This window comes from Halichoerus grypus, chromosome 3 (genome assembly GCF_964656455.1).
Source record: "Halichoerus grypus chromosome 3, mHalGry1.hap1.1, whole genome shotgun sequence".
NCBI classification, from domain to species: Eukaryota; Metazoa; Chordata; class Mammalia; order Carnivora; family Phocidae; genus Halichoerus; species Halichoerus grypus.
This window is the reverse complement of record NC_135714.1, coordinates 157,841,448-157,867,229: the sequence shown is the minus strand read 5'-3', so window position 1 is coordinate 157,867,229 and position 25,782 is coordinate 157,841,448. Positions and strand designations below refer to the sequence as shown.

General features: G+C 42.6%; 1 protein-coding gene across 4 annotated transcripts in view; it reads left to right on the top strand.

The window, feature by feature from the left end:
* The window catches only part of DOCK5 (dedicator of cytokinesis 5), a 205,822-nt gene that overhangs the window by 146,804 nt on the left and 33,236 nt on the right, over positions 1-25,782 (top strand). For all 4 annotated transcript variants that reach the window (XM_078069500.1, XM_078069498.1, XM_078069501.1 and 1 more), the window contains 12 exons: positions 2,601-2,696; positions 8,279-8,377; positions 11,302-11,396; positions 12,747-12,825; positions 14,212-14,312; positions 16,910-16,968; positions 17,267-17,421; positions 18,002-18,087; positions 20,273-20,432; positions 21,163-21,203; positions 21,876-21,966; positions 24,764-24,883. In XM_078069500.1, the coding sequence (XP_077925626.1) occupies positions 2,601-2,696; positions 8,279-8,377; positions 11,302-11,396; positions 12,747-12,825; positions 14,212-14,312; positions 16,910-16,968; positions 17,267-17,421; positions 18,002-18,087; positions 20,273-20,432; positions 21,163-21,203; positions 21,876-21,966; positions 24,764-24,883 (1,182 nt within the window). The remainder of the gene's footprint in view (positions 1-2,600; positions 2,697-8,278; positions 8,378-11,301; positions 11,397-12,746; positions 12,826-14,211; positions 14,313-16,909; positions 16,969-17,266; positions 17,422-18,001; positions 18,088-20,272; positions 20,433-21,162; positions 21,204-21,875; positions 21,967-24,763; positions 24,884-25,782) is intronic.

The following is a 25,782-nucleotide window of genomic DNA, read 5'->3' as shown; positions in this document are numbered from 1 at the left end:
ATAAAATTTATATTTAATGTAAATATATTCATATATTTATGATATAAATATATTTATATCTGTTTATATTATAAATATAAAATTAAATGTGAAGATTTATATTTAATATAAAAATTTTAATATAATATCTTTGCCTGCCTTCTTACCACACAGAAGGACTCTTTGGAAATGACTTGAATGTATTTACGTCTTACGCTGGAAGATTTAATTGTGTTGAATAAACTTTTTTTTTTTTTGTCTTCCTGATAAGGTTCCCTGTAATGAGCAGAAGCATTCAAGATTATTGATCTTGGAGCTTCTGTTAAAGTAGTAAATTTGATAATTTCTTGGTGTTGATAATGATACAGTTTTATCCCCCACCATAAGCATTCTTAAATGTTCAAACCAACCCTGTATGTCTTCCCCTATCCCCTCATCTCCTCAGTTAATTCCAGGCTCTAATTACTGACATGATTCTTATGCCTTTGTTTTAATAATCCAGGCTTCCTCTTTTCCCAAAGCTGTGTCTGCACACTGTCCAAATTCTTCAAAGTCCACCTGCAGTAAGCACCTCCATGGGGTCGCTCCTGGTGCAGTCCTGCCCTAAGTCCCCCAGTCTGCTACTTCCCTTTGTGCTCTCCTCACATCCTGCTTAAGGTCCTTATCGTTTTGTATCTTGAGTTATGACTCAGTTCGCAGACAGGTCTTAAAAAGCTCCCTCGCTCTGGGCACTGCGATAGGTCTAAGAGTGCAGCAGTGAACAAGAGAAGCAAGCAGCCTGCCTTCATGGAGCTGACCTTCTAGGAGGATCCTGTGTTTTGCTTATTTATCTTCAAGCCCTAGCTCTCCTGCTGGAGGTGAATCTCTGAAGGGCTCAGAGAATGCCTGATTCCTTCTCCTACCTCCACGCGGGGCCAGCACAGGACTCACACACCTAGCCAGGTCTGGGGTGTGGTCTTGTTATGTAATAGAGGGTAAAATGCCTCAACAGAGAGGCAGGTTTTATGGATCACGTTCCCTCAAAGAAATGGGAAGCAAGTGAATATATAATAAAAACAAAGAAGGAAAGAAGGGAGGCACGAAAGGGAAGCTAACAATACTTGATATTTTAATAAAACTATATATAGTAGTGATTTAGTTATCTGAAGCATTAACCAGGAGTTTCAAAATATCTATCATGAAGCAAGAATGGATAAAAGCTTTGAAAGACAAGGTTGTGTGTTGCTAACTTGGAGCTGAATGAGTATAACATCAAATCACAAGAAGGAGAGAAGGAAAAATAAAGAATACGTATTTGTGGGGCCCCTGGGTGGCTCAGTCGTTAGGCGTCTGCCTTTGGCTCAGGTCATGATCCCAGGATCCTGGGATCGAGCCCCTCATTGGGCTCCCTGCTCAGCGGGGAGTCTGCTTCTCCCTCTCCATCTTCCTCTGTGCTCTACCTTTGTCTTTCAAATAAATAAATAAAATCTTAAAAAAAAATACGTATTTGTGAGGCACTGTTTGTTGTGTACACCAGCTCAGCTAATTCCTGTAAGGGAACCTTTTGTATCCCAGCTATGAAAACAGAGGCTCAACAAAGTTAAATAATTGCTCAGAGTGACACATGACAAAGTCAAAATATTAAATTCTTGTGTTAGTCTTCTCAGGCTGCCAAAACAAAACACCCTAGACTGGGCAGCTTAAACAACAGATATTTATTGGTTCTGGCGGCTGGAAGTCCAAAGTCAGGGTGCCCGTGTGGTCCGGTTCCTGGGGAGGGGCCCCCTCCTGGCCTGAAGATGGTTGCTGGCTCTCTGTCCTCACGTGGCTTTTCCTCAGTATACGTGTGGCGAGAGAAAAGGCCAGCTCTCTGGTGTCTCCTTATAAGGACACTAACCCTATAAGACCAGGGCCCTGCCTTCATGACCTAATTGCCTCCCCAAAATCCATCTCTAAATACCATCACACGAGAAGTTAAAGCACCAGCATATGACTTTTGTGGGGTTTCCAGAACTTTTTTTTAGCTAAAAAAAAAATTTTTTTAAGTAATCTCTGTGCCCTGTGTGTGGCTCAGACAACCCCAAGATCAAGAGCCACATGCTCTACCGATCGAGCCAGTCAGATGCCCCCAGCATATGACTTTTGAACACATACATTAAGTCAATACCAATCTCCTTGACTTGAATTTCTTGGGTTTTTTTTCCCTCCTACAGAGAAGGTGGCAAGAATGTTGAATTTTTACCTTTTCATTCCCATGCACGTGCCTAGTTCTCCTGGGCCACCCCATGTACTCAGCATCAGGACTGACTTCTCATGCCAGGGGTGTCCCCCCAGAACTACATTGAGTTGGTGGTCACAGTGACCCTGCAGTGAGCGCGAATGGTCTGGGTTACTAAGGAGGCGTTCTCCCCTGCATCCCCACACTCAGCTTTTACATGGGATACCTAATCATTTTCAACCGATTCCCAAGTAACAGTATGTGTTCATCTGTGAACTTCTTTTCCCCTTTTTGGACAAGAGATTGCTTTGCAGGGAAGAGCCAGAATGAGACTTAAAGAGAAAACTCACCCTTCAAAGGTTTGTTGAGGAAAAGTGAAGCTGAGTCAGAAGAAGTGGGGTCAATTCCTGTGTTTCCTCCACAGGGCCCCACGGCGATGCACATCCAGCTGATAATGGAACGGCTGCTGAGAAGGATTAACCGGACCGTGATTGGGATGAGCCGACAATCTCCCCATATTGTGAGTATCACGTCAGGGGACCACGCAGCCACTGCGGCTTCTCAGTGTCCCACCTGCCCATTGGGAGTCCTCTGGACCAGCGTCTTGGGACCAGATTCCCGCAGGCCCCACTCATCCCAGTTCACCGTCTGCCTGCACGCTGTGCATCACAGCTGCCAGGGGCAATGAGCAGGCTCTAGAACTTTCCAGCCCTCCTGAGTGACCTTGGTTCTAACCGCCCGCGGATCTTGATTCCAACACTGATTTTCTCTGGAGGGAAAATGCTCCAACAGGGTGGTGGGAGAGGTTAAGGGGGGAGAGTTTTTGGGGACCCTGTAAACACAAAGTGTACAGATCCGTTCTGAACATTAGACAAGCCTGTTGTAATACGTTACAGCAGAGACTGAGACGTGTGGGCTCCCCAGGTAGGCAAACTCAGTACCCATTTGATCTCATGCTCTTTTAATATTTGTTAATATTAATATTATTAATATTAATATTAATATTCTTTTTTTTTTAAAGATTTTACTTATTTATTTGACAGAGACACAGCAGGGGGAGTGGGAGAGGGAGCAGCAGGCTTCCCGCAGAGCAGGGAGCCCGACGTGGGGCTCCATCCCAGGACCTTGGGATCATGACCTGAGCGGAAGGCAGACGCTTAATGACTGAGCCACCCAGGTGCCCTTTGTTGAATATTTCATTTAAGGACAACATGAGCTTTTGTGAGCAGAAGATGAAGGGTTGTGGTGGCTGCATTCAGTCCTTCCTCTGTTATCTCAAGTAATTGCGTTCTAATTCTCACATGCTCCTCTGGATCTACCCTTGTTAGAATGATAATAGGAACAGTATTAGTACTCCTAGCTGTAGTGATGATAATACTAGTAGTCATTAGCTGGTTTGGGTTTTTTTTTTTAATCTGTCAGAAATTATTTTAAGCACTTTACATTTCTTTCTTTTTATTTTTTTTAAGATTTTATTTGAGAGAGAGCACAAGTTGGGGAGAGGGAGAAGCAGGCTCCCTGCTGAGCAGGACCCTGGGATCATGACCTGAGCCGAGGGCAGACGCTTAACTGACTGAGTCCCTCAGGCACCCCAGCACTTTACATTTCATGGAAGCCTCACACAGATCTCAGGAGGTAGTTCGTTCTTTAGCTGCATTTTTCAAATCAGGAAACTTTCAGAGAGAGGCTACGAAACCTGCCTGAGGTTGCGAGACCACCAGGGGGTTGAATTGGGGTCTGGGTCCCAGGCAGCCAGCCTGCTGCCGAGGCTGTGCATGGCGGCCGCCCCGACCCTGGGCAGCTAACCAGGTTATGTTTTCCAACTATGCACTGTAGTCGCAAGGAGAAGAATTCTGATCAGTTCCATCTTCCCCCGCGTTGCATTTCCACTGCTGTGTAGCGTGCTTGTAGATTGGTGCCCTGTGGTACCGTCCAGCCCTTTTGGTTCAAAGAAAACACATGTTTGAAAGAACTTGTGATTAGCATGTTTTTAGAAACATCTGGTTGCCCTGGCCTCTTCCTCTCCACCTCCTGGGCCTCAATTAGATGTCAAAGAAAAAGTACCTTTGCAACCAGAGGTAACTGTTGGAAGACCATATTGTATCATCATTAAAATGAAGCATCTTTTACTTATGCTGGTAAAAGCTATGATTTGATCTTATTTAGAGGACAGAAGGCAAAGAACCATCCCAAATGGTGAGTCAATAATAGCCATTTATTTATTCAACCAATAGGTGTTAAGAAACTACTATAAGCCAGGAACTAATTCTAGACACTGGAGGGAGATTAGGGAACAAAACAGACAAAAATCACTACCTTAGCAAAGTTTATATTCTAGCAATACCAATAACAAAAAATAAGATACGTGCCATGAAGAAGAAAAATGAGCAGGATGAGGGCAGTCAAGGTGGGAGAGTTACAAATTTAAATGAGTTGATTAAGAATGATTTTCATGAGAAGGGAAAATTTGGACAAAGACTTGGAGAAGGTAGAGGGGGTAGTGTGGAGGTGTGGGGAGGGGCCTTTCAGGCAGAGGCAAAGGCCAGGGCAGAAATCTCAAGATGTCCCTTGTATAAGAGTCACATCTGGTGACAGAGCTGATCCAAATAGGAATGTAGAGAGGTACCCACTAGGTTAAGACTCCAGGTGATCCAAAACATGAAAGGATTCAGATCTCATACTAAAGGTGTAGACCTAGACGTACCCTTCATTGTTATTGTCAACCCATTGCTGCCATGTGTTTAAAGAACATATAAAGAAAGGCAGGTTGAGAACTGTGTTGTTTAGGAAATGATAGATTGGTTTTCAGGTAATACTTAACATCTTAATTTAAATGTACCTCTTCAGCTTCTTTTAGTAGTGAAATCGTTCATTATCTTACTTGTTTAAGCCAACTCAAGAATCTTGGCTCAGTGTGTTTGAAGAGAAGGGTGGGGATTTGAATGTGAAGGAGCAGGATCCCTGTCATGTTTCTGTTAAAATAAGATGATGGGAGGGGTAATGGCTGATTTACAGGGAGTGGTAGAGATGCCAAGAAAAGCAAAGAAAGAATGCTGGAGAAAGATAAACCTAGGAAGGAGAAAAGCAAGGGAAAAACAGACAAAGAGACAAAAATACAGCCATAAAGAGAAATATGCAAATAAATAAGTGAATGGATATAGATATATGTGGCTTAATTGAGCTTATTCTCATACTCAAGAATAGTAAAGTATTAGAGGACCTGTTAGAGGCGCCTGGGTGGCTCAGTCGGTTAAGCATCTGACTCTTGATCTCAGCTCAGGCCTGGATCTCAGAGTCGTGAGTTCAAGCCCGCCAGTGGGCGTGGAGCCTACTTTAAAAAAAAAGAAAAAAAGAAAAAAAATATTTTCAGTAAAGGATCTGTTAATAAAATACATCAGTTGAACAAAAGGAAAAAAGCTTTATGATTATTTCCATAGATGCCAAAATATATGTGATGGATGTAACATCTATTCCAAATTAATGGAAGGAGATGTTAACGTGCAATCACTAGGCAACCTATTACTTGATGGTCATAAAAAGGAGAATCAAGATGTTAAATGTCAACACTGTTTAGCATTTTTCTATAAATTGTAGCCAATGTAATAACACAAATGCATGCACATATACATATTATATATATGAACTTAGTATGACTATTGAAAAAGGAGAAAATAATTTTCATAATTGTCATTTTTAGTGAAATGACTATCATTTCTAGGAAACCCAAGAGACCTAACAAAATTTTAACAACAGTAATGAACAATTTATTAAACTGACCAGTTTCAGAATAAACAAACACTATTCAATGGCCTTTCTATATAACTACAGTAGCTATTTAGGGATTGTAAAAGAAAAATCCATTTAACTCAGTCACAAAAATATGAGAGTAAAAATAAATACAAGATGGGGCACCTGGCTGGCTAAGTCAGAAGAGTGTGCAACTCTTGATCTCAGGGTTGTGAGTTTGAGCCCCCTGTTAAATGAATAAATAAATTAAAACTTTTAAGAAAATAAACAAATACAAGATACACATAAATGAATAGCCACATAGAATAGTGGGGGGCTTGCCTGTCAGATTTGAAAACATTATAATTAGCTACAAGAATTAAAATAGTGTTGGACTTATGGAATAGAGTACATAAATCCACAGAACAGAACTGAGAGAATTTAAAAGGCGACTTTATATGAAAATTCTATTACCTTTCAATAGGGAAAGTGAAGATTTTTAGTAAATGTGATTTGGAAAATATATGAACAATGTGGAAAAAAGTTTGACTTTTATTTCATGCTATATCCAAAAAAATAAATTTCAGATGGAATGAAAGTTCAATGTAAAAAAAAAAGAAATAATGAAGCAGCTAGAAGAAAACATAATCTATACTTTTAAAAATTCCATTATAATTAACAGAGGTTATATTAGTTTCAGGTGTACAAAATAGTGATTCAACAGTTCTAGGGGCACCTGAGTGGCTCAGTCGTTGAGCGTCTGCCTTCGGCTCAGGTCATGATCCCAGGGTCCTGGGATCGAGCCCCGCATCAGGCTTCCTGCTCAGTGGGGAGCCTGCTTCTCCCTCTCCCACTCCCCCTGCTTGTGTTCCCTCTCTCGCTGTGTCTCTCTCTGTCAAATAAATAAATAAAATCTTAAAAAAAAAACCCAAATGATTCTATACATTTCTCAGTGCTCATCATGGTAAGTGTGCTCTTAATTCCATTCACCCATACCTCTTTTTCTATACCTATTTTTAAGAGAAAAGAGATTCATGAATTTTTAAAAATAGGAAGGCTACTATAAAAAAAAAAGTTTACTAGATAAAAAAACTAAGCCCCTATATGTGAAAATATATATATAAGCAAATTAAATGTCAAGCACCAAACTCCAAAAATTATTTGTAAAACCTGTGCCGAGTGGCTAATAGCCTTAATATACAAAGACCTATTACAAACTGTTAAAAAAAAGGATATTTTAGTAGAAAAATGGGTAAAGAATATGAGCAAACAGCAAAATGAGAAAAACAAATGGCCAACCAACAAAGAGACAGAATATGTAATTTGGAACAAAGGAAATGCAAATTAACCAAAAATGAAATTAAATAAAACGCAGGGACCCAGAATAGGCAAAGGCCTGGAGAAGCAAGTAGTATTAGATAGTGACGGGAATGCAGACTGTGTGGTTGGTACTGTATATCAGAAGTCTTCGGACAATAAATTTACATTGCTTTTATAATTAGAAAAATTAAAACTTTTTAAACCAAAGAGACTAAGGCATTCATTCAGAGAGTATTCTTTCATTGTTTTTATGTTTAGGAAGTCATTCCTTCCATCCCCAAAATAGCTGTATATTCATCTTCTCTATGCCAATTCATTTAAATAACCATATAAATACAGGAGGGCATTCCCCCTAGATATTTGCCCTCTGGCCAGAAAATTAAGTGTGTGATTCAAATATGATTGGATGAGGGGAAAGCACATAGACTGTGTAATGCCTGACTTCAAAAATATAAATTGATGTTAATCATCAAGTTATTCAGTCCCTTTCTTCAAATCCTGTGTGTAATCACACATGCATAACATGCTGGAAGTAACTGTCTGAAGGATTCTGTTACTGGATGAACGACATTGAAGTGCTCTAGCTGGGAGCACTCATTTCCCCATCTCTCTGCTCTTCTGCTCTTGGTTTTACAATCTCTTTTTCCTCCTTGCATTCCTCCAAAATTAAATTTGTGCTATATCAGACATTTCTCCACGGACTACAACTCTGTCTCAACAAGAAACTCAAAGGCCCCAGGCGGTGGTATTTCAACTAGTGATCTAGCTGAGATCTCAGAGTCAGTGTCCGTTGACCTACGGGATTCTGCAAGTCATACTATTAAAGGGCCGAGCAGAGCCCTCCACATTCCTTAACTCAAACCTGGAGGAGGTTATTTTAAGCAGAAACAGCAAAGCGAGTGCGTTTTAGGCCTTCAGCACGCACAACGTTTCCAGGTTGGTAGGGTCCCTGTTTTGGTAACTGGGAGGAGACAGCCAGAGAACCTGCGCACAAACCTTGTTCTGTCAGCGGGTGGTCTGAGGGGTCTTGGATCTGTGTCTCTCCTGTCCTTCCAGGGGAGCTTTGTGGCGTGTATGATTGCGATCCTGCGGCAGATGGATGACAGTCACTACAGCCACTACATCAGCACTTTCAAGACCAGACAAGACCTCGTTGTAAGTTGTCTTCCCTGGGTCCTGGTAACGCTAAGACTTCTTATATTGGGCAAAAACAAAAACAAAACTGAGCATCATGAGTCCAGAATTCCCTTCCTACCCACCTCCAGAGCTGCATGACTGTCCACAGTGAGTACAAAAAGGGAAGGATTGATTCTTATTTTCTCTCTGTGATAGCATTTGAAGACTACAAAACATGTACCAAGAGGCCCTCACCCGCCCTCTGAGTCTCTTGGTTCTAGAGAGAACCCTTATTTGGAACCATTTGGGAGATCTGTTTTGCTCTCAGAAGAGAGTAGTACCTTGTTTTCAGAGTTAGCTGTTAACGCCATGGCCAGGATTCTAGGAGGCAGAGAGTGCACAGTACTGCTTCGGAGATGTGGTTGGCATCATCCTTTTCAGTAGTCCCTGGAAAGGGAAACAAGAAGAGGTCATACTTGCCCCTTATAACACCTCTAAGGCGATATTTGCCCTCTGGCAAGTATAGTCACCTTCAGTTGACAATATTCCATTCTCTTTTGTTTTCAACCAGAAAGTTGTTCTCAGGATTACTATTCGGAATACAACCAAAGGTTGCCCAAGACGCAAAGTTAGGCCTCGGGCTGCTTCCCCAGGATCCTTCCCCTTAGGGAATTGTTAGTGGCTGTTAACAAGTGCCTGAAAGTATCATCTTATCTTGTAAAGCAGTGGGCCCGACACAGCTGAATCAGCAATCCAATGTCCTTGCTGTGGACAATCTCCCACCATCCGTGCATTTTCCAGTCTTCTTTCTACCTTCTATCTGTACTATACTGGTAGTATGTGGCCTGTACACCCAAGGATATTCAGCTCCTTCTCTGCCAATCGCCTTCCTTTCTGTGAGGTCCACATGATGGAAAAACACACAAGGAACAGCAGAGAGAGCGTCTTTTATAGTAGTAGTAGTGGTAGTAATGGCGTGTGGCTTAATCTGGAGGCCTCCATGAGCCTCCACTTAAGCCATGCTCTGGCAGGCAGGATGGTATAGGGACCCGTGGCGATAGGTCACTGTGCCTGCAGAGACCAAGGGCAAGAGAATTAGGAACAGAGGAGGGAAGCTGAGGGTAGCAATATTTCTCCTCCATAGGCAGAAGGTGTAGTGGTTTAAAGAGCACAGGCTTTAGAACATCCATTCTGGCCATTCTACTTCCTTCTATGAAATTTTGGCCCAGCTATTTAACTTCACTAAAGCTCAGGTTCCTTATCTATAAGCTAGCACCTATTTTGAGGGTTAACGTAAATGAGTATCAATTGAATCAACACCTGGTAATTACCAAGCTTTGTGCTTGGCATGTGGTTAATGCCTATGAAGCCAGCTATTTATAATAGTAATTTTATTATTCTCTTTTATTATATAATAATAAAAATTTTATTATTATAGTTAGTGACTATTCCTTCAGAAAGCAGGTAGAACGAGGGAAGTTAAACTAAATTCAAGCTCTTGACAATTTGGTTCCATTAAGTAAGCAAAAAAACCCAGGTTTAACTCCTGTCTTCCAAACAATGGTAAGCTCTTTCCTCTGTATTATCTAATTTAAAAAGGATTATTATCTGCATGAGGGAACTATTGTCATCAGGGGCAAGCCTGCGGCGTACACGGAGGCCATTTGACTTCCAGCGGACTGCTCTTTCCCGCCCTCCTGCTGCCTTCTGAGTAAATCACTTGGAAGACATTGGGAAGCGGGAGATAAAGTAAGGCCTGGGACAGTCTGTGAATTACCTTTATTATACCATTGCTATTTCCAGTTAAATTAGTTTACCAGGAGTTGAATGTAGAATCGGCATCAGGAGTGGATAACCAGCCTCTAAACTTAATCCTTGCTTCACAAACCACGAATACTTACTAATTTGAGAGAGTTAATAGAATAGTTAATAAATTGGTGGGTATACTTCAAATGTATGATGAAAAATTTTAAAACTCATGAGGTATGTCTCTGATTTGAGAATTGAGGATAGCAAAGTTTGACTCTCTATTGAACCGGAGGAAGAGTCAAGGGTCGCAGAGACTTCCCACCAGGATTGTTGGCACTCCAGTGCTGTCTGGTGGCCTGCGTGCCGGAAGTTGGCCATCTTGCCCATCGTCTTGGAGGAACAGTGTTTGAAAATAGAACCCAGGCCGCCTGCTTCCCAACTCCCGCACTCCTTCTGCTACATGATGTAATCCATGAGATAGAACTGTGCGGTTTAGTGCCAGAGGAATTGGCCTGGATTTTCAACTCCGGAATCCATGTGGAAAATGTCTAAATTTAACTAACTAATAAATAAAAAGCTTTCAAAACTTTTTAGCTTTGACTTTTAGTCCAAATCATTCTAAGTTGCTTTTTGCTCACAGTCCCCTTTTGAGTCGAATAGCTGTTCTGCAGATACTGTGCTCTGTGTTCTTTTGTTATTAAGTTATTACTGTCATCGCAACCCACCGCTACTGACGCTTTTTTAGGACCCTTTAGGCCCTTCCCCCAAGCTACCCCTGGGAACGTTTCTGGAATAGGAAGAATCATGACTTTGCTTTTTATTTATAGTGGTTTTCTTCTGTTCTAATAATAATCAAGGAGAATTGGGCTCAGAGTTACAAGATGTATCACAATTGCTGGTAAAGTCATTTTAAGTGCAGTAGATCTGTTTGGACAAACTTGGCAACAGAGGGCTAAAGACACCATGGCTCTAAATTTGGGGTCCAGAACCCCACATTCTCTTTCCCGCTCTCCCACCACCCAGTCTCTACAGCCTTCAGCAAGTCTTTTACCTTTTCACAGCCTCAGTTTTATCATTTTTGTCCTTGTCAGGTCCCTAAAAACCCTTATTTAAAAGATAGGCTGTAATCATGGACCAGGGATGTCTTGTTCTGATGCCACGCTCCCTCCTGTCCCCTAGTTTTCCCCCAAACGTTCCTCCTCTGTTCTCTGCAGGATTTCCTCATGGAGACTTTCATCATGTTTAAGGATCTGATTGGAAAGAATGTCTATGCCAAAGACTGGATGGTCATGAATATGACACAGAGCAGGTAAGATGGCCCAGGGCCGGGCCTGCCGCCTTTGACCCTGAATACTTGGCTCTCGTGACCAGGTGACCAGTTATCTGACCTTCAGAGAGTGCTGTTGAACCTCTGGGCGGGACATCACGCTCGGTAGAGTAAGGAGCCTCCCGTTGCTGGGATGCTCGTTCTGGGCTCGCGTTCTTGCTTTCCCCTGGGCTGTTGTAGCTGCCCCGCCTCGGGCTCTCAGCTCTGGTGGAATCTCCTCATTGCCCTCCTGTCCACCTCCTCCCCGGCTCTCCCACAGCACCCTTCCATGGCTCCATGTGGCCTTCATCGTCAGGACAGGCAGGGCCTCTGTGGCCTGGCCCACCCTGCTTTTCTAGCCTTACCTTCCACTCTTTCCCTCAGTATACAGCCTGCACTCCAACTAAACTGGCCTCTTCCTGGTCCCTGGATGTGTTCTGTGCCTTCTGTTGGGCTGCTTCTTCCACCTGCGGTGCCTTCCCATGTAACCGCTGGCTGTCAGCATGCCACCATTCAACGTCCTTCTCAAATGCCATCTCCAGAGGAAGCCTTTCTGGCCTGGACGTGGCATTCTCTTCCTTTGATGTCCCGTACCTCTTTGATACCCCCTCCACCGAATTTTCCATATTCTTTGTTGGGTCATGGTTAGATTTACAGATTCCCAAGTGACCCCCACCAAGTTGTAAACATCTTCAGACCGGGAACCCTCTCTTTCAAGGCGAAACCTAAGCCAGTGCTTTGCAGTTGTTGGACTGTAACAAATACTTGGTGAATGGGAGCAAAATGAACTGAATATATGTATCTTTTCAGAGTTTCAGAGTTTTATATATATGTATATATGTATGTGTGTGTGTGTGATATGTATACATATGTGTATATATACATATACACACTTATAGATATCAAATAAGATTTCAGAATTTTTTGAAAGAACTAAATAAAGTAAACCATTATAAGAGTTGTTAACTCCACATACCTGATTAGAAAAACCCTTCCCAACTACGTACAGATTAAAGAAAAACTCTCATCAGTATCACTAGACTTGCAAAGAGAAGCATCGCAATAGAGTGCAAAGAACCCTGTCTGAGGCTCAGGGGATCGGTTTGATCATCCCAGCTCTACCCTCAAGTGGCTAAATGGTGATGCAGCCTTGAGTGGCTCTTGTAGTCAGTTCTAGAAACTGCACCTGAGCGTCCTCTGCAGTCTACTTTGGCGTTGGTCTCTGATGACCTTGATAGAGCTAAGGGTCTCATGTTGCCAAATCCAGGTTTAGATTGCTTTGGTTTTTCACGTAGATGGGAGATGTTTGGAAGAGCAGAAAGTTGCCTTCCTTATCTGATATTTTCCTTCCAGAGTTTTCCTCCGTGCGATAAATCAGTTTACTGAGGTTCTCACAAAGTTCTTCATGGATCAGACAAGCTTTGAACTTCAGGTAAGCATGCTGCTCACCTAGGAAGCTCCTTGAATTCTCAGCCACAGCAAGACTACTGTGGCATTTTGGAAAATGTCACTTCAAATTTATCATTTTCAAGTGCAAACAGTTTTCTTGTTTTTTCTCCTTTCCCTTAAGCACACATTCCTGTCACTCTGTCCTCCAGACACAATCAAGTAGAGTTTTTTCTTTATGTATAACTAATACAGGTTTGTTTTTTTTTTTTAAAGTAGTAGTAGAAAATATGGCTAAGGAAAAAGAAAAAAATTGAAAGACAAATAATCCTACCTTCTGCCATTAATGTAACACAAATACACACATACACATGTGCTTGCAGATGGACATGCAGACATTTCTCTGCCTACGAGTGGTTTCATTTCTAAGGAGGGGTTCATATACACACTTGTGTGAAAATCCAAAGTGGTAGTGAAACAAGTGACCCCTAGCTCCATCTTCATTCATCCAACAAATATGAGAGTATTTATAGGCACAGGGTACCATTCTAGGCCCCGGTGAAGGCAGACAAGTTCCCCGCTCCCATGGTGCAAACAGTTCTTGGTGATGTGCTTTTGCTGTGTCATGTGGTTTTGTTTATATCTGTGGAACTTTAAGAGTGGAGAGTCACCAGAAGAGGAGATTATATATGTATTTATATGTACATACGTATGTGTGTGTGTCTATATGAGCTAAAATGGAATATCTATATTTGCTGGTTAGAAATAATATATATGTGTGTGTGTGTGTGTGTGTGTGTGTGTGTGTGTGTATGCCAAAGTGGAATCAAGCTGTGCAGTTCTTTGGCAACCTATTAATATAATTTTTTTCTATCATCTTTTCAATGATATTAAATGTTTTCACAGTATTTTTAATGGCTGAGTACAGTCCGTTGCACGGCTGGGCCATGATTTATTTAACCAAATTCTTCTTATGAACATTTAAACTGTTTCCGTCTTCTGTTACTTAAATAACACTGTGAAGGCCTTCCTTGCTTTAAATATTTTTAAATACCCATGATTATTTTGCCAGGATAAAGTCCTAAAGTATTTACTATTTCAGAAGTTGGCAGAATTTTAAGGCTTTTGATATATATTGCCAAACTACTCACTATAAATAGGTGCACTTCTTGGCAGCAGTTTTCCCCTATCTCAGGAGTAAAGACAAATAGAATAGTCTGGATTAAAAAAAAAAAAAAGCTTAATAGTAAGTGTTAAAACTTTCAGGGCTGAATAACTGAAACACGAGAAAGGAAAAGGGGCCTGGTGGATTTTATTTTGTTTCTTTCCTTACTCCCTGTGAGTAAATTTCTACCATGTGGCACTGTTTTACTCTGACCCATATTAATGTTATTTTCCATTTCTTTTCACCCACACAATCAATTTTGAGCAGCTCTGGAACAATTACTTCCATTTGGCAGTAGCATTTCTCACCCACGAGTCCCTTCAGCTTGAAAACTTCTCTCAAGCCAAGCGCAACAAAATTGTCAAAAAGTAAGTGCCCTCTTAAACTTGCTTAAGATTGGCAAGGTGATTCTTCCATTTCTACTTTTTTTTTTTAAGATTTTATTTATTTGAGAGAGAGAGCACGTGTGAGAGAGAGTGAGCGAGTGCAAAAATGGGGAGTGTGAGAGGGAGAAGCAGACTCCCCGCCAGGCAGGGAGCCCAATGCGGGGCTCGATCCCAAGACTCTGGGATCATGACCTGAGCCGAAGGCAGACACTTAACCAACTGAGCCACCCAGGCGCCCCTATTCTCCCATTTCTATTCAGAGCAGGATTTTTGGTATCACAGAAACATTACTGTTCAGGGGCTCCCCATGTTGTTGGTGAGATAGGTCTTAATGGAATCATTTAATAGGCTTCAGATTTCCTCTAATTCATGTGTCTTTTCTCAAGGCCCCCTTCATTTTCCCATCAACCATCACAATTTTTTTAAAAGATTTTATTTATGTGAGAGAGCGAGAGCACAAGCAGGGGCCGTGGCACAGAGGGAGAGGGAGAAGCAGGCTCCCCGCCGAGCAGGGAGCCCGATGTGGGGCTCGATCCCAGGACCCTGGGATCATGACCTGGGCCGAAGGCAGACGCTTAACCAACTGAGCCTCCCAGGCGCCCCACCTGTCCAATTTTTTAAAATGGAATCCATACTTGGAGAGGCACCGAGGCTGGCCAGGGCTCCCATCCCCAAGAACAGCGCTTACCCGCACTGCAGGCCCAGCGCCTCTCACTCACACTTCACAAAGCGGACTCCAGCAGAGGGGCCAAGACTAACACATCCCCTAAAAATGCCCTCCAGATTCCTGGCTCAGAATTTGATGTGGACATATGACCGAGAGCGATGAGAGATTTAGGGAAGCTTTTCATTGCTTTCCTTCCCGGTCTGTTTCAGAGTTCACGGGAAGCCTGGAAACTCAGGACTGTGTAGTTAAATAGAACGTGAGAAATGTGTCATTTAAAGGTTGTGAAATTTGAGCTCTGTTCCCTTGCCAGGATGTTGGGGATTCTAGGCAAATTATTTGGTATCTGTCAACCCCTGGTTTCTCCCTAAAACACTGATATGGTGGCTGAGAGGTTGAGATTTAAATCTCAAAGATAAAAAGTAAAACCGGTTTTACAGATTTCCCTATGGGGTGGGTATGGAGAGAAAATTGATTTTTAAGATGGATCTCTTACTATCTTAAATGACATAACTTCTTTCAAGGATGGATTTGATTTTGGTTAAACAATCAAAAGTGAAGTTAGTTGATGCCAAGTCTGATAAATAAACTGGCTAGTTAGGCCTAATGATTCTGGTTTTGATCAGAGGGAAGTGTGACTAAGGACAAGCTATATAAAATATATATGCATATGGGCAAAGGTGCACCTTCGGAAAACATTTTTCTTAATGTTATAGAAATACAAATCAGGTTCTTTGAAGATTTCTCTTATTTTTAGTAGCAGTAGCATCAACAGCACTATTAATAATAGGAGTAGTTATCATTTATTGTTTATTATGTGCCAGACATTAACTACATATGCTTACATAATATAAATTAATAAAATTAGGTGTTTTTGTTAAAATGGAATAGTAAGAGAAGTTTGTTTTTGTTTTGTTTTTGTAGGAGAAGTCTTTAAATAAAAATTTTACACTGGTTTCTGAAGGCATTTACAGAGGAGGAATTTGAAAACAATGTTTGGTGCAATGAGCAGAGAATGTCGAAATATGGTTGTAGGATGGGCCATACGTCCTTATTAGAGTTCCCTGGGAACATTGGCCATATTTCTCGTTTTCCCAGCCCCCCGCCTCTGTGGTTGCGGTGTGGGGTAGCTTCAGGCATGTGTATTCTTTAAGAGATATCCAGGTGATTTTGATTCATCTCCAGCCACGAACCACTGTCTAGATCAATGTTTCTCTCTCTCTCTTTTTTCATTATCGACTCCTATAAGGAACCTTTTCAGAAATTGGTTTTCTAATCACACCCCCCTGAAATAATAATACCACAGATATGCTGCATATCTGTTTGTATACTATATGTATATTTGGACTTCATACGTAAGAACAGTAAGCCTTCTGTGCCCCCAAGGACCAACGTTCATTCCTCTGGGGACAGCACCCCCCCACTGAGAAAATATATCTTGAGCTTCTCAGTGTGAGTACTGGAATGTACTGGTTCGCAGATGGGTTACTCAAATAAAAAATGTATAAAGTCAGCATGTTTGTTAGACATTGGTCACATGACTATATAAGTCATACCTCATTCATCTTCCTTTTCATTCATGCTTGTTATGTTTTGTTTTGTTTCTTTGCTCAACATCGGCCAGAATGCTCCTCCCCCTTCTCCCTTCAATAAGTTTGACAATTTTATTTCTCTGTTACTTTTCAGTGTTCGCATTTGGCCCCCCTCCTGCTAGTAAAGTCCCCCTCTCCGTGTGGCCCAGTTCTCTTTGGGGGCTCTTTTTGGTATTGACTGTATCTCTTAAAGTGACCTTGCCTCAAACCTGTCATAAATGTGACCGAGAGGAGCAAAAGGCCATTTTTACTCACCTCATCATTTTAATATATGCACTCATTTCCACTGCAGATCTTTTTCTTGTTTATGATCTTCTTCCTAGATACGGGGACATGAGAAAGGAAATCGGCTTCAGAATCCGGGACATGTGGTATAACCTGGGTGAGTGTATGACCTTGAACCGTCCCACACACAACTCCTATGTAATGAGCACCCCATGATGGGTTCTTTCGATTTTAAGTCCCAGTAACCCTGAGACCTCTTTGTGTGTCTAGAAGTGAAAGTTGACTTGTAGCTCTTGTATTATGACATCAGAATATAATATTTAGGCACTCATTTCTGAATTGAGTTGAGTTACCCACGGGACCTTTTTCTTTTCTTCTGGCCCGGTGGAGGAATGTGGTGACGCTTGACTTCCAGTGAAATCACTTTTCAATACCCTCACTTACTTTCATTTCAGGTCCCCACAAAATCAAATTTATCCCCTCCATGGTGGGTCCCATTCTGGAAGTCACCCTGACCCCTGAGGTCGAGCTCCGGAAAGCCACCATCCCCATTTTCTTTGACATGATGCAGTGTGAGTTCAACTTTAGCGGGAACGGCAATTTCCACATGGTAAGTGGTAGAACTGGAATCTTCTGGATGCACAGATAGTCAACACTTGCTCTTTCTTTCTCTAGAGAGAAGCAGTTGCCTGAGTAATACAAGTCCAAGTTGGTCTAAAAACTGTTTACTTTTCATTTTGTAAAATAATTAGAGACAGAATCGGATGTTCTAGAAACCGTCTTTTTGCTACACGTGTTTCCTAAAATAGCACTGCATCTCTGGGTAATTAAAATTTGACATCACACATCTTAATCCTATCTGTTGCAGCACAGCTGCGAAAATAATGCCATGGATTGGGGGACTGATGCGGTGGTCTCTTATTTTGAGGTCTCCTTCAGAGGAGGAAAGGGCATTTTTTTCCTGCAATGTAAAGCAAAATAACATGAGACCAGTTTAGAGCGTTTCGGTAGAGCCCTGGTACATGATTAATGGATGACGTGAAGTACGATCTTCCCCTAGAATATGTTGGAAAGCGTTCACAGTTCAATAAAGGGGTTGGGTCGAATCTAGAAAGGTTGGCTGGGTGTCTTACATGTCCTCTTCTAAGGATACCTGGCATTCTCCTGTGAAATTCTGACTCTTCTTTCAGTTTGAGAATGAGTTGATCACAAAGCTGGACCAAGAGGTGGAAGGGGGCAGAGGAGATGAACAATACAAGGTCCTTCTGGAAAAACTGTGAGTATTTCAGAAACAAAGTCTCAGGTTGATGCATCATTTAGCGAGGGAGAGAAGCAGATTTCTACTACCCTTACAGACTGGTCGAGCAGTTCCAGAAGCACTGGGGTCACCACCACAAATGGTCCTCAGTGGGGTTAATGGAGTTTCCACCATCCACTGCTGACATTTGTTTGTCTGAGTGAGTCAAATGTCCGTGTTTTCCTGGCCAGCCGGCCCTTCGAGAACAGAGCAGATGGAGCAGAAGGGGGAGATGTACAGAGCAATGGCATTTTGCCCAGTGTGTGAATCGCTGAACTTCACCAAAAGTGCTAGTGCCTCTAATTATGGCTTCAAAACACCAGTTTAAAGGAGGAAGGAAAAAAACATTTCAAAGTCCGCTTTACCTTTAAAAATACCTTCTGCCCTGTAGAGGGCCTCGAAGAACACCTGTTATATCTCCAGCCAGGCTGATCTTTGCACTGCCCTGCCCACCTCCCCCACATCCACCGTTTCCATTCCCTCCTGTGCTCACAGTATCCCCGCCACTCCCTACCCACCCACACATGCCCCGCGCACCCCTCCTGCCCTCTGAATTCTCCTTTGCACATGTGGGATTACAACATTAAAAGGTGGTTAAAAACACTTGGAGGTTGGAGTTAGAGAAACCTTCAGATCTCATTTTCGCCATATCCCAGGAGCGTGACTTCGGACCAGTGTTCCGACGACCTCTCTGATGGCTCTCTCTTTTTCATCCGCACGAATAGCACGTACGCTTTGGTATTGGTTGAGGATTCAATGAGGTGATGCGTTCGCACAGCATCTGTTACCGAGCCTGTGCTGACGGAGCGTCGCTGCTGTGGGTTTGTGCTGGTCACTGCTGCCTTCCTCAAGTCCTCCATCATCCATGGTGCTCACCACCTGAGCCTACTCATTTCTTGGGGTCTCTGAGCCTTTGTGATACTGACCAGCTGTGTCACCTGTTGACTGGGCGTATGCCTCCATCATTTTGTTGTCCGCCTCTTTTGTGGGAGTGGCATGCACTAGACTATGCTTGGGGAAAGGGACTCCCAACTCTATTTTCTTTTTTGTTTTTTTAAGATTTAAGGAGCCAACACACTGGGTGCTCAGAAATGGAACTGAATTGATGACTCAACTATATTTTCAAGAACCAGAACTCTTACCTTATTTTGCTTTTAGTGGATGACAAGACCCATTCGTTGATCTTTTTATCCTGTTTCCGTTAAGTTTACCCATTTGAGTTTCAAACCTTCCCACATTATCACTCTTGTAATTCAGATCTCGTACAGGAATTAAATGGAGAAATTACATACATATACACGTATATACGCACAATTTACAGATGATAAACTACCCTTTTTTTTAAATCCCAATCTGATTTTTCACTGTAAGATCTTTTTTTCTTCATTCTTCCTGAATCACTAACTCAGAAAAATGTGACTACACAAATCTCCAGTGTTCAAGAGTAATCCTAAAGTCTGGGCTAATTCTTTGAGCCCATTTCTTTCTTTTTCTCTTGTTCTCCAAGATTTCTTCTTGTCAAATCCAAGAAGCCCCTATAGAATAGCTTTGCTCTATTTGGGTCCAACAGGAGAAGGTTTAGATCAAAAGTTTATCCTCAGCTTATTTATTTATAATTTTGCATTTTTGTTGTTGACTAAATAGCACTTTCGTCTGAAGAGGCATGTGTGTGGATGTGCACTAGATTCCTAGGGTCCTCTAGACTGGGCACTGATCCAAGGCTTTCCAGAATGCCCACAGGATGCCCTTGAAGTGCTAGGCTTTAGGGAGAATAAAATACATAAAAAGATGGTCTCTTTCAGTTTCAGTAGAGTGATCAGATAGCATACATAAACCTTTTGGGCAAAGGTTCTCATTTCTGTGGTATCGACAAAAGACAAAAACAAAAAACAAGTACAGATAGAAGTTCAAAGATGGGCATTGTGGGCTGAGATTCTAAGTGACAGTGGGACTTGAGCCAAAGCCCTGAAGACAATGTAGGACTTGAGTCACCAGGAGGGACGGCATAAGCGAAGCCCTGGGATAGGATGGCCTTACACAGAAGGGTGTGTGTCTCCTGGTCTGGCGCCACCTGCTGCCAGGACCTTGGACAGTGCTCATTAACGGTGCTGGAATGACCGACAGTATGCAACATGGGCATTTGTCTCTACCTCCACCTTTCCAGGCTCCTAGAACATTGCCGGAAACATAAATACCTCTCCACCTCTGGAGAAGTGTTCGCATTCCTGGTCAGCAGCCTGTTAGAGCACCTGTTGGACTACAGAACCATTATCATGCATGACGAGAGCAAGGAGAACCGCATGAGCTGTACTGTGAACGTGCTGGTAGGTGCCAGGCCCCCGGGTTGGCAAGAGGGCACTGCTGGGCCACCCCTGCAAGCGTGGCTCAGCTCTGAGTAGGCACAAAGGTACCCTGGGGCCCCCTGTATGGAGTCTATGTCCTGCTGAGTCCAGTTGGAACTGCTGACTTACTTTGGACTCATATCCGCTCCCACAGACATGGGCATGGAAAGTGAAACATAAGCTCTTGGCTCAGCTCTTACTCGAAGGCCATCCTTCACCTTTTTGTCTGTCTTGTTTATATGTGGTTGCTTTGTTGTTGGCAATATTGCATCAGAAACTGGAGGAGAGAGTCTATGGAATCCTCATGGTGGTAGAACTCCGTGGTCTTGCCTTTCCCTAGATATATATCACCGGGACCACAGACCTCCGTTTAGGCTGCTGTGCATTCCTCTGCTTAATATAAATGAAGAACCTGATTCCACTGACCCCTTGAGAAAAAAAAGACCGTCCATTGACTTGAGTATCGGTTGGCTGTCTGTTCACTTAGAGGCCCTCATGTTTTTTAGATGCATGGTCCTAAAAATAATTCTTCAACTTATCTTTATCACTGGTCACTGCCTTTCTTTGTGGGGGTATTTGTTAAAGGAAAACAATAACCTCTGGAAAAGTGACACTGTTGAAAAGCAAAAGTAGTGGTTTGGCCATTTCCATGGCTAGCTTCTCCATAACCTTTGACTTACATTGGTATTTTTGCCACCCTTTTTTTCGGTAGAATTTTTATAAAGAAAAGAAGAGAGAGGACATATACATAAGGTAAGCTGGAGGAGATTTCTGCTTTTGCCATTTATGTCATGGCTTTATTATTTATTTCTTCAGTAAGCAAATACTAAGTCCCAACACCATGCTTGCTGCTTTGAGAGACACCAGAAAGTAAGTGATCTACCCCCTCCCCCCGAAAAGGTAAACTCTTTAGACAGATGCATAAGTACACTCTGAGGGAGTGCATAGGGAGGATAGTGTTGGGATTCCAGGGAAGGAAAGAAGACTGGCCAGAGCAGTCAAGAAAGGCTGCATAGGGCAGAGGCAAGGATGGACGGGTGCCTTCTGTCAAGGACCATCAGCCTGGGATGCTGGAAGCCCTGAGCATGAAACAAACTTGGACTTTAACTATATGCATTTCCTTGGGGAGAGATTCCATAGCTCTTACTAGCTTCCCAAAGAGGTCCATGACATTTTAAAAAAAAATTAAGCATCACTGCATTAAAGGAAGAGTATAAAGTATAAAGTAGAGCAGATGAAGTGGGAAAGACACACAGACAAGAAGCAGCAGAGAGGGCTAGGGGGAGGGGGAGACAGGAAGTGATGGATTCCTTCGTCTGTGAGAAAGGAAGGACGGAGGGAAAGATGGGGAAGCAGGCTGCGGCCTGGTTGCGGAATGAGCTGAACCCGAGCGGCAGAGTGCCTCCTTCCTTCCCTTCTGACCAGGTACTTGTACAAGCTGCGGGATTTGCACCGAGACTCTGAAAACTACACAGAAGCCGCCTATACCCTCCTCCTACATGCTGAGCTGCTGCAAGTAAGTGCATCAGGATGCCTTTTTCCATTGGGGGGGGAAGTCAACTGTCCAAGCCCTTTGGGACCAAATCCTGCACGCTTCATGATTTTGGATGGGAAGGAGCCTTATTCAAGGGAGATCCTTTTATCCAAGAGCGCTCGTATGCCTTCTAAACAAGCACAGCTAATTTTCTGACCCAGGTTGGGAAAATGTCAGTTATCATTTATTTAAAAATCCTCCAGAAGCAGAGCACAGCCTTACAGGCCTCCAGTAATTGACAGTCTAACTGAAGAAACAAAATACACGTTGATTAATATATGTAAAAAAAAAATTGTAGAACTGCCAAGAAATGAGTTGTAAATGAATATAGCAGCACTTCCCTACTTATACTCCCTTACAAAGTCCAAGTAGTGTGCCGTGGATATAAATACACCTATATGTCGTGGATCCCGAATAATGCTTTCTAGCTCTGACCAGTCCTCTGACTTTGCATTCACGTGTGAACTGTTCTTTCCATATCACAATCTGTGAGCGGCTAATAGACAGCTTGCACTTCTCACGGCAGTAACAGAAGCTGTCATTCCCCACGGTGTTCTTGGATCCATTCCTACCCTCTTCTTTCTTCCCATTTTACTAAAGGGCACCTCCGTCTACCCAGGCGCTCAGGCAAATACCTGTTGTCATCTTTTATTCACCCTCCTACTTCGAGGCTGAGCTAGAATCGCAGACCTGTAGCATCCATGAACACCTCTCTCAAGTCACATACTTACCTTTATTTTTTTTTTTCAGGGTGGGAACGATTAAGATCTAGTCTCCGAGAAAATGTGAAGTTTGTGATACAGTATTGTTGTCTGTAATCACTATGCATTAGAGTCCAAGATTTATTTATGCTCTGGCTGTACTTGCATCCTTCAATAACATCTCCCCTGAATCCCAGTAACCACCACTGTGCCCTCTGTTTTCATGTGTTTGGCTTTTTTTAGAGTCCACGTGGAAGAGCTATCGTATAGTATTTGTCTTTCTCTGTCTGGCTTGTTTCGCTTGTAACACCCTCAGGGTCCATCCATGTTGCCCAGAATGGCAGGATTTTTTTCATTCCCGTGGCTGAATGACATCCATTGCATATTTATCCCACATCTTCTTTATCCATTGTTGGATGCTTAGGTTGTTTCCATGTCTCAGCTGCAGTGAGCACGGGAGTACAGGCATCTTTTAGGGATCCTGATTGTATCTCCTTTCTATCCACTTTTCTTTATCTTCATTGCTGTGTCCTGGTCCATTGTCTCTTCCCTAGAGCATGACGGTAGCCCCCTGTTACATCTGCCTGTCTCCATTCTTGCCCCTAGCAATTCATTTTCTGATATAATTTAATTTTTATACTAAAATAACACATGTGCATCATTCTTAGCTTTGTCATTAAAAACAGGAGTCCTCTGCCTCACCACTTCCCAGGGCAGCCATTCACAATTCATATTCAAGTTCAGCGTACTGACAGGCTTATTGTATATGGGATGATGGGAGGGCTTGTTGACTGTGGAGTGATCACAAAGAGACTCCGGTGTCTCGGTGACGGTAGGTCTTTTCATCTGTGCTGCTCAGAAAGTTAAACTCTCTACACTGGCGTAAAGTATGAGGTGTGGATGCAACTCCCCCCCCGCCCCCCCACCCCCAGCTAGCTACTGAATTTAGGGATGCCGTTTATTAAGTATAGTCCATATTTTCCTCCTTGGGATGATATTCCATCTTTATCATGTAGTAAATCGCTACACAAGGCAAGTCTCTTGCCAGATTGCATATACTTTTGCATGGTCTGAATGAACGCTCTGTCTGTCCACGCACCAGGACCACACTGTTTTATGTACGTTTTTACTACCTGGTAGTTACTCTTCATTGCTGTTCTTTTTTCAGAGTTTTCTGCCCTGTTCCTTTTTGTTTATTTTTCCATATGGACTTTGGAATCGTGAAATTAAAACATTGATATAGGGAGAATTTCCATGTTTATGGAGTAGCATTTTTTTATCCAAAAACATAATAGGACTTTCCATTTGTTCAGGTCTGCTTCCGTGCCCTTCAAGGGTGTATTAAACTTTTTGTATAGAAGTCTTACATATTCCTCATTATGCCTTTTCTTTTTAATTTAATTATGGTAAAATACACAGAACATAACTTTTACTGTTTTAACCATTTTTAAGTGGACCGTTCAGTGGCCTTAAGTACATTCACGTTGTTGTGCCTGGATATCTTCTCATTTGGGGTTTTTTCTTGTTGGGGTCTTCTCTCTTCAGCATGGTTATCGATTCCTGGGAAATCCGTCTCTAAATTATTTCTAAATTTGTTAATTTTTATGCCGCTGCTTAATTCTCTCATTATCCGTGATAGTCATTCAGTTGGCACGCTTTGTGAAGGGATGGATTACAAAGAATACGGTCTTTGCACACGGTCATGGTTTTACCCCTTCCTTCCCATTTTTATACTTCTAATTTTTTTCTTTTATCCTGTTGTCTGAATGATACCTTCAGTGACCAGCAGTTATGTTGGGCAGCACTCTGCCCCCTTCCTGACTATTCACAGGAATGCCTCACGTGGTTGCCCATTTGGTGTGACACTTGTTTTGAAGCTGGCGTATGTCGTGTGGGGGGGGGGGCCGTTTTTGTGTTTAATAAATAATCTAAATAATATGGCCGAATCAAAAACGTATACAAATATGTCCATGACTTTTATCGGCTGAATACTTTTTACACGGATCTCCTTTGGTTAATGAATTTAATTAATCAGTATGTTGTGTTAATCTCTTTTGTTCCTTTTGTTTGTTTTTCAGTGGTCTGATAAGCCCTGTGTACCCCATTTGCTTCAGAGGGACAGTTACTATGTCTATACCCAGCAGGAGCTTAAAGAGAAGCTGTATCAAGAAATCATATCCTACTTTGACAAAGGCAAAGTGAGTATTGGGCTGTTTCCATATTAGGGAAAGGAAGAAAGTGACTGCAATGTTGCCGTGCAGTTCTTTTTTTTTTTTTTTTTAAGATTTTATTTATTTATTTGACAGAGAGATAGAGAGAGAGAGCACAAGTAGGCAGAGCTGCAGGCAGAGGGAGAGGGAGAAGCAGACTCCCCGCTGAGCAGGGAGCCCGATGTGGGACTCGATCCCAGGACCCCAGGATCATGACCTGAGCCGAAGGCAGCCGCTTAACCGACTGAGCCACCCAGGCGCCCCTGCAGTGCAGTTCTGATGCTAACTCCCCACAGTTAGCACAGTTCCCTCAGGTTAGGGAAATAGTCCCCAGTAAGACAGCCCTCACTTCAGACACCAGCCACAGTTCAGGGGTCTCTGGGCCACCCACCCGTATCACCAACTGATTAAAAATTGGGGGAGGGCGTCCTATGAATCCCTCAGATTTGATAATATGCTGGAACAACTAACAAAACTTGGTAAAGTGCTGTGCTTACAATTACAGTTTTATCTTAAAGGACACAAATCAGGACCAGCCAACTGAAGAAACACATAGGGCAAGGTCTAGGAGCATACCAAATGCAGAGCTTCTGTGTCCTCTCCCCGTGGGTGGATTCAGGGCACATCACCCTCCCAGCAAATTGATATGTTCACCATTAAGAATTTACCGGAGCCTCTGTGTATAGTTTTTGTTGGGGTTTCATTTGAAGGCTTCGTTGGTTGAATCTTTGGCCGCCCGAGTGAACTCAGTCTCCAGCAACCCTCTCCTCCCTGGAGGTCAGGCTGATACCATGTTGCTCAAGGCCCTGATCTTCTAATCCCGTGGGCTGCAGTTCTGGCAAGGCCAGCCCCGTTCTGAGACTATCTAGAGGCCCACTGTGAGTCCC